General features: G+C 44.5%; 1 protein-coding gene across 12 annotated transcripts in view; it reads left to right on the forward strand.

Moving 5' to 3' along the window:
- The window catches only part of Schip1 (schwannomin interacting protein 1), a 775,862-nt gene that overhangs the window by 736,395 nt on the left and 25,071 nt on the right, over positions 1-14,396 (forward strand). For 11 of the 12 annotated variants that reach the window (XM_087619480.1, XM_087619478.1, NM_001100666.1 and 8 more), the window contains 1 exon segment: positions 8,085-8,203. In XM_087619480.1, the coding sequence (XP_087475606.1) occupies positions 8,085-8,203 (119 nt within the window). 12 annotated transcript variants of the gene reach the window in all.

A 14,396-nucleotide genomic window follows, 5' to 3' on the forward strand; every position in this document is an offset into this window, starting at 1 on the left:
AAACTGCAATAAACAGGAGCAGGCGATGCCAGCTGCCATTCCTGACAAGCTCTGCCCTCCCCGCACAATTACCGAGGCAAAGCAGCCGCCGACCTCCATTAACCCTCACGTCTCCCCGTCCCTGAGGCATGAACGTGCTTGAAGAACCAAGTTAGTCACCCAAGCCTGGGCCCTGGGCCCCATGTGTGTTCCCCCTGCCTCTGCCACCTCAGGGGAGTCCTTTCCAGTTTTGGGCCCAGGGTCTCCTTTTCTTCAGAGTGAGGAATCCAAGGTCCTCAGTGTGGAGCCCTTGGCTTTGCGTTCTGTCACCCGATGGCCGCACCTCCGTCAGCCGTGATGGTCAGGGGATAGGCTGTCTCTAGAGTGCTCAGTGAAACACTGACCACATAAGGTTTCTTCTTGCTCAGCAAACCGTGTGCACCCCTTCTCATCCTGACCTCCTTCTTTCTCCTCTACTTCCTCCTCTTAGGAATTATGTTACTAGCTCTTTCTTTGGGGAGGATCAGCATGGTATTTTATGGAAGCTGAAATATAATTCTCACACATCCGAATTCCTCTGGGGCCAGGAATGATGGTCCATGCCTTTAATGCCAGCACTTGGGAGGCAAAGGCAGGTGGACCTCTGAGTTCCAATCCAGATCCTACAGAGGAAGTTTCAGGCCAGCCAAGGCTACAGAGTGAGACATTGTCAAAGCAGCAACAGCAGCAAGCCACTTTTTAAAATGTGTAGTATGTTCACACGCTGGTGCGAACTACTGTCTAGTTTGAGAACACTGTATCTCGACCTCTCCCACCCCCAAACGAACCTGGGACCATTAGCAATCACTCTGTATCCCTGTTCAGTTAGCTTTTGGCAACCACTTTCTGTCTTTATGGCTTTACCTGCTCCACATGTTTCTAGCATTTTAATTTTCCTCCTTTTCAGTAGTCCCCATCTTGCCCGCTCTTCCATTTAATATCAACAACAGCTACCATTAATAAACTATCAGCTATCGTGTTCTCTCTGTGTCAGACAGCATGGCGAGCACTTTCTATGCTTGCTTGTTTAAACGTGAAAAACAGATATCTCTCCTTAAAATACAAAACAAGCCAAGGCTCATAAAGTTTCTGTAACCTGAAGTAGTGTCAGTGTCTACCTGTATCCTCAGGCCCAGCTCCTGTCCTACCCTCATGTCAGATTGTCTGTCTGTCTCCAACTCTCCCAGATCCTAATCCATACAGCTAGTGGGTTGAAGACATCATTTTCCTGCCAATTGATGAGGGCCATATCATACCTAGGCAGCGTTTTGGAGTGTTCTGTTCCTGACAATGATACCGGATTACCATGATGGGACTTACAGGCATCTAAATCCACACCTGTTAAAAATAGAGTTGCCAGATAACACTGTCTAGTGTACAGAAGATGTTTGTGCACGCAATCGTTTGAGAACTCTAAGTGAGCACAGGCTGCCCCCAACAGCTTTGGGACATGCTGATCTGAGGGTAGAAAGCCAACTGCATCTCGTTAGGGTTTCGCTTACAGGCTTCTAGCAGTCAGGCTTGACAGTTGAGCCTTTTCACCCATCACCAAATTTCCTGATCGAAGTGACGACTGACCTATTGCTAGGTCTTTGTTCTAGTCCTTAGCCATCGGAATACTCTGATATCAGAGCCCTTCACAGCAGCATGTGTTGGCCTCATGGCATGAGAAGCAGTCAACAGCACTGCTCAAAACCACGGTCGTGACTACACTAGTACAAACACTTCATCCTATAAACTAGAAGCCCCGTGCTTTTGATGTCCGCCATTCTCAGGTAAAACAGATGAACCTTTCCCCATGATACCCCATCTGGATATTAGATATTCAAGGCCAGCTTTCCCAAGTAGTGGTCCTGAAATTTCAAAGGCAATTCAGGAAACCTTTGTCTGATATCTCATCATAACCTTTTTGTACAGTGTTTAGTGTAAGGTTCTAAATGTCAGAAATACTAAATGAAAAAGAAAGTGTCCAGGCTTAATATCCATTCAGCCATACAGTGGAAAGACCCAGTACCATCTAACTGCAATATCCACCCAGAATGTAAAAGCACTTCCCAAGGAATAAAATTAAATCCTGAATTTGAAATGACCTGCAGTATACAGGTATTTATGCACTTGACATTCAAAAGTATTCCATTTCTCCTCTCATAGACTACTATTTTCCTATTCTGACCTTGTTACAAATCCATGGTTTATCTCAGCACGGAAATAATTAAGGAGCACCATCAATATACCCGAGTTCTCTTTCTGCCGTTTAATTTAAAAGAAAGTCAGTGAAATTTGCCACTGAACAAATACATTCCATACGTCTGCTTCCTGATGTTTAAAAGCCTCAGCCTCGCCCACACTGGAGAGTTGCCTACAGTTATTAGAGGCCAGCTGTCTTCCAAGCAGAGGAGAGAAACAAGTGACCACCATTTCCTGGAGGAAGAGCGCATTTCCACAGGGAGCTTCAGAATCCCAGTTGGGCTCTCTGGTGGATGCTAAGGTGGTGAACCAGGTATCGCTAGGTGATAGATTGCACTGGGTCGGGAAGATCATTAATTGCTACAAAACAGGCATCCTCCCAGGGCCCCTGGCTGCAGAGGCTGGACAGGCTACATGGAACAAATGTGGGCATGGGGGAAGGGGAGTTAACTCTGCTTCGAACAGCAGCATCTGGAAGCTGGTTAGGCATGTACACTCTCAGCCCCAGCCCAGATCTCAAGCACAGAAGCATGACCTGTGCTTTCGCAGGCCCTCTGGGTGATGGCCATGCACATTCGAGCAGGGGAAACTACTGACTCAAAGAAATGTGTCACCTACATCTACAGAGCAGTGTGGCATCTACAGAGAGCATCTGTGTGTGCCTGTACACACGCACAGTCTCTACTTGACAAACTGATGTCTCGGCAGCTCCTGGAACTATGAGTTCCACTAATTGAGGGAGACCAATGACTCCCGAGACAATGCAGCCACAAGTCCTTAGCAAGTTCTTCCTCTGTGAATGCCATTTTCCTTGTTAGCTTTGTAGAAAGCATAGTCATCTCTTAGTATCTGTGAGACACTGCTTCCAAGACACACACACACACACACACACACACACACACACACAGAGAGAGAGAGAGAGAGACAGAGACAGAGACAGAGAGACAGACAGAGACAGACAGAAGCAGAAACACAGAGACAAAGACACAGATAGAAAGAGCAAAATCTATAAATAACCCAGTCTCCAACATAAAGTAGTACAGAGTTTGTATACTTTATTTGCCATATTTGGTGCAGTATGGATACCTTGCCATCATGTTGTTTAGGGAATAACAAAAATGGAGTATGTGGACATGATTAGTCCAGACAGAGTCCCTCCAAGCACTTCCTGTTGAGTCTCTGATCTGAAACCTCTGGATAGGGAACCGACTGCATTAACTTCATTGCTTTTGCAAGCGGTTCCTTCTGTTTGTAGTAGCATGGAAGCCGAAGGAAGGGCAGTCAGGCTCGTGGGCAGTCAGGACCCCTACCTGTGGAGCCATCTCTCCACCACCAGTCACTTCACTCCACAGCACTTCTGTGCACTTCTCATCAATTAGGGCCTGGGATTATTTTAGGCAGAGATTCTTTAAATGTATGTAATCATGGAGGAGGTTAAGTTCCTCTTGGTCTGACAAGCCTTTCTGGCTGGCTCTGGTTATATCATGTGCATGAATTACGAGGAGGAAGCCCCTGGTATGGTCCTGAACACCACTGACTTTATAATTAGGGCTAGGATGTTGTTCCCCAAAGAGTGTTCCTTATGCCTCACAGATGTATCTCCACAGAAACACTGTGTGCCGGTTAAGTATACTTTAGAAATGTAAGAGCTGCCCAAGCCTTCCTGTATAGATCTCTGCGCAGATTATTATGTGAAATGACAAGTAGCCCTGCCTCAGAGACGCCATGATGCTGCAAACAAAGTAGTATGGCCCAGAAGTGAGCAGGAAGGACCCAGAAGTGCAGGGATGATGTAACTGTATTAATATGAGGGGTGGGCTTGTCCTGTGTCCTGAAAACCATGTAGGAAGGACCTGGAGACAGACGGATTTCAAACAGACAGTGTCTACCCAAGCAGAACACCCTGCGCTTTCCTTTAGGAAGTATTCTTCTTCCACATTTGGGGGATTGCAGTAGAGCAGTTTCACCCCCAGGAAAGGAGTGTTGTGTGTGTAGTCTCTGTGGCCTGTGAGATGCCTGTAGCTTGCACAACACCCTTGATGGCCACTGTGATATCTGCCTGGACTCAGTATGTGGAGGGAGGTACGGATGCCATCACAAACTGCCCGAGGCGGACTAGGCATCAGTACGTAAACACAGTTTCACTTCCACCTTGGTTTTGCACAGCTTTTCTATCCTGGGGGCCATGAGCCACTATTCCTCAGTTGCTCTTTCGCTTTTTACTAGCAATGTCGATTCTAGACATTTTGTTTTATGAGAGTGTTTCCCAAGGCTTTTTAGTAGTGGACATGGCTCTGCTGGCCATACCGCATCCAGATGGCGTCATTTTGCATTAGCCTTTCCCTTTCTCCAAAGGCTTCATCTCCAGCTTTTGAAGTTGTGGTGTCCCATTGGCCTGCGGATAGAACTCCTCAGAGAACGAGAGATCCCTGCTTTGCTGGTTAGCGGAGCTGTGGTACTTACAACACTTGGAATCAGATGTTCCAAAAGGAGGGCTGAGCTGTGGTGACTAGGATAGTGACCGCCAAGATGTTTGTAAATGTCTCTAAGTATGGTTGCTCTGTGGTCATCTATGCTCTGCGCTGCAGTGTTCGCAGATGTCTCTGTTCACAGTTGGTCTGTGGTGATGCCTGATCTGCTTTTTGGGGTGCTGGTGTTGGGTGCTTTTGTGGGAAAGCATCATGTCCATGTCAGAGAAGAAATTGACCCATACCTCTAGTTTCACAATGTGTCTTCGCCGTAGTGCCCACTGTTAGTATTTTTAGTCTGCACACTCTTTTCCCTCGGTGTAGAAGAGAAGAAAGATATGGGACCAGAAAGCGTCTACGCAAGCCATTATTCCTCTCCACACCAATAGGCTGACCTGTTGTTATGCCCCGTTTCTCATCGTCAGAACAGTTATTGGAGGATTGACCGCGATGTCACCATCATTGCTGGCTCCGTTACCATCAGCCAGCCGCTCTGAACCCTCTCAGTTAACTCTTCAGTGAATAGAGATCCTTCTCCATTCTGAACCGAAAAGAGGCTTCCATGCACAAAAGCCACCAGCAATGTGACAGAGAAGGCAAGACACTGACTGAACCAACTGCACACAGCTAAAAGTCAAGAGGTCAAATTCCCTTAATATAGCAAAATATAAACTGTCAGATCTCTGCAGAAAAATAAACAAACTTAGGAACAAGTAATTCGGGGGAAAGAAAAACACAGTAGCATAAATACTTTAAACATTTATTCTTGCTGATAAATGGAAGGAACTGAGCTACGGGACTACGCCTGCCTATCAAACTGAAGACAACAGAAGTGCTTCCGGTTAGCGGGAATGCTGCAGCAGAAGCCGACCTGGCATTGCTGGTGGGCATGTGACAGGAACAGCTTCTCTTTGGAGCGCTGGGACGTGATGTGTCAAGAGCTTCAGCAAATGTTCGCACACAGCGGATCTGGCAAGCCCACTTCCAGGGACTCATCCCTGGGCAATCATCAGACGTGTGGGCAGGGGTTCATGTAAAGATGTTATTTTTAGTTTGACACAACCCCAAATGGCTAACTGTGGGAGGAAATGCCATAGGGTGGGACGAGTAGCAGTCATTCAAAGTGTGTTCTTGGAGACTATGAAGTGCTTACATGGGAAATTTTCAGTGTACGCACAATTAGGAAAAAAAAACTAGGAGGAAATACACTGTCAGCAGTGATCTAAGTAACAGGATCGTCGGTAACATTTATATTCTCTTCATTTTTCCTTATTCTGCTCAGTAAGATCCAGAAAGGAAAACAGAAGAGGAAAATGGCTTTTTAGTGCTCTCCCAACACCAAAATTGGTAGCACTCTGTATTCCAGAAAGAACTGAAAAGAAACCGAGGGGGTGTTCACACAGCCCAGCGAAGATGGCTGTTGCCCTTCCAGACCTGGAACCATGTTGGACCAGCAATTTGTTGACCATTAATCACGAACACTCACACTATCTCCTGGTTTTTATTTAAATACTCAGTTCTACTTCACAGTTTTTAGACTGTCGAGAATTCGTGGTTGAGACATGGGCTCACTGACGGATGGGTGTGGGGTGGGTTTCACAAGGTTGGCCTGTGTGTAACAGGGTGGTAGGCCTTGCTGGAGGTGCCAGCACTACACCTGTGAGTGGTTAGCCGAGCGAAAGGCACGCCTGCTTTCCTTGGCCACCTCATAGAGACTTTCTTAGTGCTCAGTGTTGCAGGACAACACACAGAATGACATCAGCATCGTTCCTGTAGAAATATCTGTATAAAAACAGTCTCCCACTTTGTGACTGTATTGTATGCATTCACACACACACACACACACACACACACACACACACAAAATCTCCTTGGGATGTGCCAAAATGGAGGTGCAAGGCAATGACTGGCTATATAGATAGATATCATTACTAAGTGTAAATTATAATGCTTATGGTATTCAAGAATTTAAAAGGGTTAGAGGAGAGAGGAGAGCGGAGAGCTTTCTCTGAATAACAAGTTTTCGAACCTTCTGAAATTGTCTGGATCTAGCACCCCACAATGTGTACTTTAAAAACCCTAGTTCCTTTTAACACAGCTTGTTGAAGCATTATCATATTCGACTGTGCTGTCGAATGGGATATCCACACTCATCCCACACTCATCCCGGATGGCTTTGGAGTTCCTGAAATGAGGCCAGGTTGACTGAGGAACTAAATTTAAATTTTAATTAACCAATTGTTAGATTGAAATGCAGACAGCCACGTGTGACCTGAGTGTGCTGGGAGACAGAGGAGTCCTTATCCTGTCTTACAGATGGGAATGAAGTAAGTCATTTGTCAGCCCATCCTTCCAACTGGATGTACTGGGTCTTTCTGACACAGGAGAGCCCAGGCGTGACTCTAGAACCTTCTGTAGGGGGGAACACTAGCATCGCTAAGCTCTGTGAGCAGACAGAGGTCGCCTTAAGAGCCTGCTCAGCACACAAAATGGCCCCACTCATAACCTTTTCATCCCACAAAGAAAGAACCCCCCCTCCCCAAAATCTTCTCAGGCAAGGCTTTCTGGTTGGTTTTGTAGTGGTTTTATATTTAACTAAGGAAATCATTTCTAATCTTCTACCCTGTTGTTTAAAGGGCCTAAAAGTTCAGTCGGGTGAGTTTTTATTGGGTTTTTAATGGGAAGCTGAGTATTGTAAACATACCCAAATGGTCAGAATAGCGTAGCTCAAGTCTTTTTACTATGCACACTTCGAATCAAAATGTGAGACCGATGAGGCCAATTACAACTCTCCAGTCATCACAGGCCTTATATTCTTGCTCATGTATACTGGAATGAGGAGGCAAATGGAAGCCATCCTCCCCAGCAAGACTGTAAGCCCAAAGCAGGCAGACTGTGGTATCGGTCTCCTTGGCTCTGGGCCGAACCAAGCGGCATCAGCCAGCTCCTGAAATCCAGTGTACACAGCTGAATGCGTTATTGTTCTTGCTGCCGAGGGGGCGGGCCAAAGACCTGGGGCAAAGCAAAGTGATTAAATTTAGGAGAAATCATTAGCCAGCATGACTGTCGGGTGAGAGGGATGAACATTACAAACGTGCTCCTCCCAGCCCCATGAAGATGGACTGGCATCACGGTGGGTGCCTCAATTTGGGGTGGGGGAAGCACCAAAGGACTGGAATTAGAGCCATAAGAGACTGATTTTATTTCAGCTTTTAATAATTGAAATATCTCTGGACTTCAGCCCATATCTATCTATCTATCTATCTATCTATCTATCTATCTATCTATCTATCTATCTATCTATCTATCTAATGTTCCATTTCAAGAAACTTACTCAGCAAGGTAGACTGCCCATGTTTGTGTTGTATCTGCCCACTGATTGGCACCTTTTTCCCCCCCTTGACATTTTAGGCACAGAAGAATGAGAGAGAGTCTATCAGACAGAAGTTGGCACTCGGAAGCTTCTTTGACGATGGCCCCGGAATCTATACCAGCTGCAGCAAAAGCGGGAAGCCAAGCCTTTCCTCGAGGTGAGCGTGCTTTCGAGTTCACTCTCTGGTGGATACCACGTGGTGCCTGTGTGTCTGTGAACGACAGCCTATGTCTTCGAAGGTTACTTTGGGGTTTCAGCCAATCCTTCCCCACATGTACGTTGGGTTATTTTCACTGGTGACTGTTGCTGTGGCCCAATGCTTAGCCACCTGAGGTCACATTTTTATATTTCCTTTATCTTTGGACAGAACACTGGATTCATGGTCTGGCCAGGCCACGGGCCTAAGCAGCTGATGCCTTATACATGTGCAGACCACCAGATTCCCCATTAAGCAGCCCCAGAGCACTCAGAAGCAGCCTGTAATAAGTTTAATGGCAATGAATACCAGTATGTGAGAACTGTAATTCTCACTTTGATCATTCTGTGTTTATTACTAGATTGTCTGCCAGGTAGTTTCTCTTGGTCTTTATTTTAGGATAATGGTTCTCAACCCATCGGTCAAGACCCTTCTGGTGGTCAAGTGACCCTTTCACAGAGGTCACACATCCCCGGTATATCATCTATTTACATTCTATTTTATGAAGTGACAACAAGAATAATTTTATGGTTGGGGAGTCAGCACATCCTGAGGACTGTATTAAAGAGCCACACTAGGAACTTGAGAGCCATTGTTTTAGGATATCATTACTCCCTTACCATTGTTTATTTCAAGGTATTATTGGTAGTTTGCATAGCTTTTTATTCCAAATAAAATATGTAAAGCCTGCAATTTTTCCAGGAGAACAGAGAAGGCTTCTCAACCTTTAACATGCTTATATGTCACTTGGGGAATTACGGTTCTGATTCAGAGGGTCTCAGCTGAGCTTGGAGTCTCACGTTTCTATGCCGCTGCTACCTGATGACCGTCCCACCGTTCTGCGGGCTACATTGCCTAATGGAAGTAGAGATGCCTTTCAGAGCCACCCCACTCCTAGTGACTGGTGGAGGCACGTAGAACATTGTTTTCACGAAGAGGCAACTGCACACCCATCAGCTCTCCTCTTACCCTCTGTCCCATCCCCTACCGTGCCTGTTTCTTTATCTTTTGAGCTTAAAGCGAACACACCCTCTGGAAATACCGCCTATGTTGACAACACTAAGCCGAGTCCTAGCAGCAAATGATAATACCCATGCTTTCATTCCGTCGGATTCCTATCCTATCTCTGTCTGTGAGGTCCACAGTGAGCAACCTGATACCCACTACCCACCTAATCCCGCCCTGTCTGATTCTAAGAAGCCTTGTCTGGTCCTTAGAGACCAGAGGGCAGACACACGCTCACACAAGTGCATAGTTTCGAAGAGGACAGTGAGTGGGTGCGCCGGGAGGAAGGCAAGCGCTGGTTCGCCCATGGAACGTTACAGCATCACAGCCTTAGCTGGGTAGCAGGATCCTCCCACAGGATTCCCCTGGGAACCAGCAAGTCGGTCTGCCCACCGGCCTTTCACCTCCTCGTGGCTATGGGAGAAGGTTTTCTGGCCTAGAGACAGACCTGCAGCTTTGTCTCAATCTACTTTGCATTAGGAGAATGATTGTTTGGTTTTTTCCTGAATGTGAAATGAGGAGATTGGACCACTGTGTATGTATGGCCTTACAGATTTAGCTAGTGCCTCCTGCTATGCCCCAAAGGGGCCAGAATATCATATCGAGGAGCTCCATGTGTCTTTTCAACCATGTCACTTCCGTTTGGTACAAAGGGGTAGGCCTTGTTTGTAAACTCATACTTATGTGTTCTTATCAGATGTATTCAATGTGTTCATGATATATGTCAGATATTTGACATGAGTGTTTGCATACACACACACATATATATATATGTATATATATATATGAAGGTGGCAGAAATCATATTCATCATTCCTTGAGCCCCCTACTCTTATAGTGTACAAAACTGTATTATTTATTTATATATATAAAATGTGTGTCTGTGTGAGGGGTATGCACGCAAGCCCCTACATTATTGCTCTGCTTTCTAGAAGCAGGACAGTTTAGCTCCTTGCTGCCGCCTCGGGTATTTATCTACATATCTCTAAATTGAATGCTGATATTCTCAGATTTTATTTCAAATAACCATCTATTGTTGCAACTCCAAAAGCTGGGGTCTATTTTTATCACGTCCTGCCCACAAACCTGCCTACCTATCTCTCTTTTCATTCTCCCCTTTTAGTTACAGCATAGTTTAAGATCAGTTAACAATCTAGTGTGTGTGGTCTTAAGATCCCATACTAGTCCGCCTGACCTGTTGTCTTAGTTAGAGTTTCTGTTGCTGTAACAAAACACCATGACCTAAAAGCTGGGGAGGAAAGGGTTTATTCAGCATACACTTCCACACTGCTATTTATCACCAAAGGAAGTCAGGACAGGAACTCACACAGGTCAGGAACCTGGAGGAAGGAACTGATGCAGAGGCCATGGAGAGGTGTTACTGGCTTGTTCTCCATGACTGGCTCAGCCTGCTTTCTTATAAAATCCAGCACTACCAGCCCAGGGTTGGTACCACCCATAATGGACCGCCCACCCCAATTGATCACTAATTGAGAAAACATCTTAATGTCTCATGGAGGCATTTTCTCAACTAAGGCTCCTTCCTCTCTGGTGACTATAGCTTGTGTCAAGTTGACAAGGAACCAGCCAGTATACTCACATAGCATGCTTCCCTTACTTGAGACATATTACTGTTTAAGGTAAATAGGAACTGACTCTTTGTACTCACTGTGCATGCGTGAACGGCTTCCCCTTTATTCTCTACTAAGTGACTACAGTAGTTTCTATAGCCAGTTTTGTAATGATGGGCGTGAATGTTTTAGAATACTTGCTGGTGTCACATCGCTGTTCATAACCCTCTTGTCCATGTCTTCTGCAGACATGTGTGTGAATGAGGGTGAGCTTAGGAGAAAAATACATGAGTGTTTGCACTAACAGGACAATGCCAACCATAGCCAGTATGGTTGATGGAGAATACTGTCCTTCCAACAGCGTCTCCTCTGCGACCTGTGGCTCTGAGACCTTTCGTCAGTCGGTACAGCCTTTAAAAGCTATTTGTTGACTGATTAGGAACATGACGGCATATCACTGTGTTTATTAACAGTTGCATTTCCTCTTGTGAGATGTCTGTTTGTGTCTTATTTCAAATTTCTGGTTTCCCTCTTCCTCTTCCTCCTCCTCCTTATGTGTGTGCCTTTCCATATCCAGGTTACTTAAGTACAATATTAGTTCACATCAGGAATCCCAAATACACATTGCAAACATCTTCTGCCTGCTTGTAACTCGCTTCTCATTTTCTTATGTGTTTTGTGATCATACGTCTTGATTTAATACAGGTAATTCTGTTTGTTTGTTTGTTTGTTTGTTTGTTTGTTTCTGGTCAGTGTTGCATGTAATTTTGTGTGCAAAATCTTACCTAACTGGGTCTGTTGGCACTTGCCTGTAACCCCAGCCCACAGGAGGTGTAGACAGAAGGAGCAAGAGCTCAAGGCCCACTTTGATTAGATAGCAAGTTTAAGGCCAGCCTCAGAGACCAAACTCAAACTTTTTTTATCCCATAGTCCAATTGATATTTGCTAGTCTTACCAAGAGTTAAAAGTGTTGGAATTTTAGAAGGCGACTCAGTTGATAGCTTTATAAATTATAGGGAAAGGACTGTCTTCTTCACCGTAGAGCAACCACTTTCCTCTGCTTGATGACTGACCCACCCGTCACTCGCTAATCCCATAGATCACACTGTCTCCTGCTCTACAACCATGGGAATATTTTGTTCACTTGTTTATTTCATTGTTTCCACTCTTGCTCCAAAACTATAATTTTTATTATTATAGATTCAAAATACATCACAATGTTTGGATAGTCAACTCTCTTTAATCTTTTTCTATCAGAAAACAAGAAAATAAACACTTTTACACAATGGGCGACTACTTCACGGTTCTTTATTCCTCCATGTAAATTTAAATCATCTAATCAAGTTCAGCAAAATACTTTTCATGGATTCTTTTTTAAAAGATCCTCACTGAACCTATGTATAGATCAATTCAGGAAGAATTACAGTTTTATAGTTTGAAATCTCCTCATCCATAAACATAGTCTGTCTTTCCACTTATTAAGTCTTTTTAAAACTAAGGATTTGTGTCTTTCCATTTAGAGATGCTACACATGTTTTGATATACTTATTAATAGATGCTTTCTGTTCTGACACCTTAAATTCTCTTTAGTAAAGCTTCCTTGTTAGTTGCTGCTGAAGAAAAATGCAACTATCTAAGCCCCTGTAACCCCTTCCTGTATGGGGGTTCAAACCCAGTGTTCATGCATGGTAGACAATGCTGTACTTACATAGCCAGCGGGCCTTACACCCACTTTACCATTGCTGATATTACCTCTGTGGTTTCTTAGAGTTGTCTACGGAGTACCAAAGATTATTTGAGGTTTTTTTGACACAGTTTCTCTATTCTCCATGTAGCCTTGGCTGTCCTGGAACTCTCACAGTTCCTCCTGCCCCTGCCTCCCAGGTGCCAGGATTAAAGGCATGCACCATCGCGCCTGGGTCTTTTGAGACTTTTAAACAATAATATAATCTGCAAAGTACAGCGGCTTGATTTGTTTCTTTCCAATCCCATGCTTCTGATTTCTGCCTGTTTCCTTTGAATTTGAAGACAGTGAAGATTAGAAATCACAGTGGTTAGAACCCTTAGCTCATTTCTCAGACTGAGTGGGCTATTTCTACAACTTCCCTGTTTGGAGTGGTGCTAATTATATGTCTTATCTAGTCATTTACAGAATTAGGAGTGTTCCCTTCTATTAATAATTTACAGAGAACTTTGATCTTAAGTGGACCTTTAATTCCATCACATGATTTTTTTCTTCATTGCTAGAATAACTTTGTCACATTATCTTGTTCTTTTAATGAATCAGTGCAGTACATTAGAGATTTTCAGAATGTTGAATTATCCTTGCATATCCTGAAAACCAAAGCAAGGTGAGGTAAATTATCTCTTTTCATTTTTTAATTTTTATTTCTTATTAATCATTTTATTCATTTGCATTTCAGGTGATATCCTCCTTCCTGGTTACCCCTCCACAACCTCCCCATCCCATCCTCCTTTCTCCCTCCCCTTTGCCTCTATGAGGGTGGTCCTCTACTCACTCACTCACCCACTCCCACCTCACCACTCTAGCATCTCCCTATGCTGGGGCATCAAACCTCCACAGGACCAAGGGCCTCCCCTCCCATTGATGTCAGATAAGGCCATCCTCTACCATACACACACACACACACACACACACACACACACACACACACACACATCTGGATCCATGGACCCCTCCATGTATACTCTTTGGTTGGTGGTTCAGTCTCTGGGTGGACTGGTTATTGATATTGTTCTTCCTTTGGGGTTGCCATCCCCTTCAGCTCCTTCAGTCCTTCCCCTAGCTCTTCCATTGGGGTCCCCAGGCTCAGTCCGATGGTTGGCTGTGAGTATGTATCTACATCTGACTTAGTCAGGTGCTGGCAGAACCTCTCAGGGAACAGCCATACCAGGCTCCTCTCAGCAGGCGCTTCTTAGCATCAGCAATAGCGTAGTCGTCAGGGTCTGGTGTCTGCAGATGAGATGAATCCCTAGATGGGGCAGTCTCTGGATGGCTTTTCCTTCAGTCCATTTTTTGTCCCTGTCTTTCCTTTGGACAGGAACATTTCTGGGTTAGAAATTTTGAGATGGGTGGGTGGCCCCATCCGTCAACTGGGGGCCATATTCTTTATTTTTAATATCTTGCTTAAGATTGTTACAGGTATATTCATAATTGGCATGGGTCTCTCATAGTATTATAATATTTTGTCTGCTTTTAGAATTATGCTGGCTTAAAAATGGGTGAGGACTTATATTTCATATTATGCCCCAAAATGTCGACGTAATATTGTGATGATCCGCTTCTGTGAAGTCACCTGCATTGGTCTGGTATTTATGCATCTGTTTCAAAACTGCTTCTACTCCTTAAGAGCTACCTGACCATACCTGCTTCTTTCGTCTTTCTTGAGTCAATTCTAATGAGATGTGTTTTTCTAGGTATTTCTCTATTTTCTCTACACTTTAAGACTTGTTAGCATATTTAATTTCATTGAAACCTTTAAGTTTTATTTTGATTGCCTCAGATAGTTTTTACTGAGCTTCCTATTTCCCATGATTTTTTTCTTTTGCTTTCCATC

Source organism: Rattus norvegicus, chromosome 2 (assembly GCF_021556685.1).
Source record: "Rattus norvegicus strain SHRSP/BbbUtx chromosome 2, alternate assembly SHRSP_T2T, whole genome shotgun sequence".
Lineage (NCBI taxonomy): Eukaryota > Metazoa > Chordata > Mammalia > Rodentia > Muridae > Rattus > Rattus norvegicus.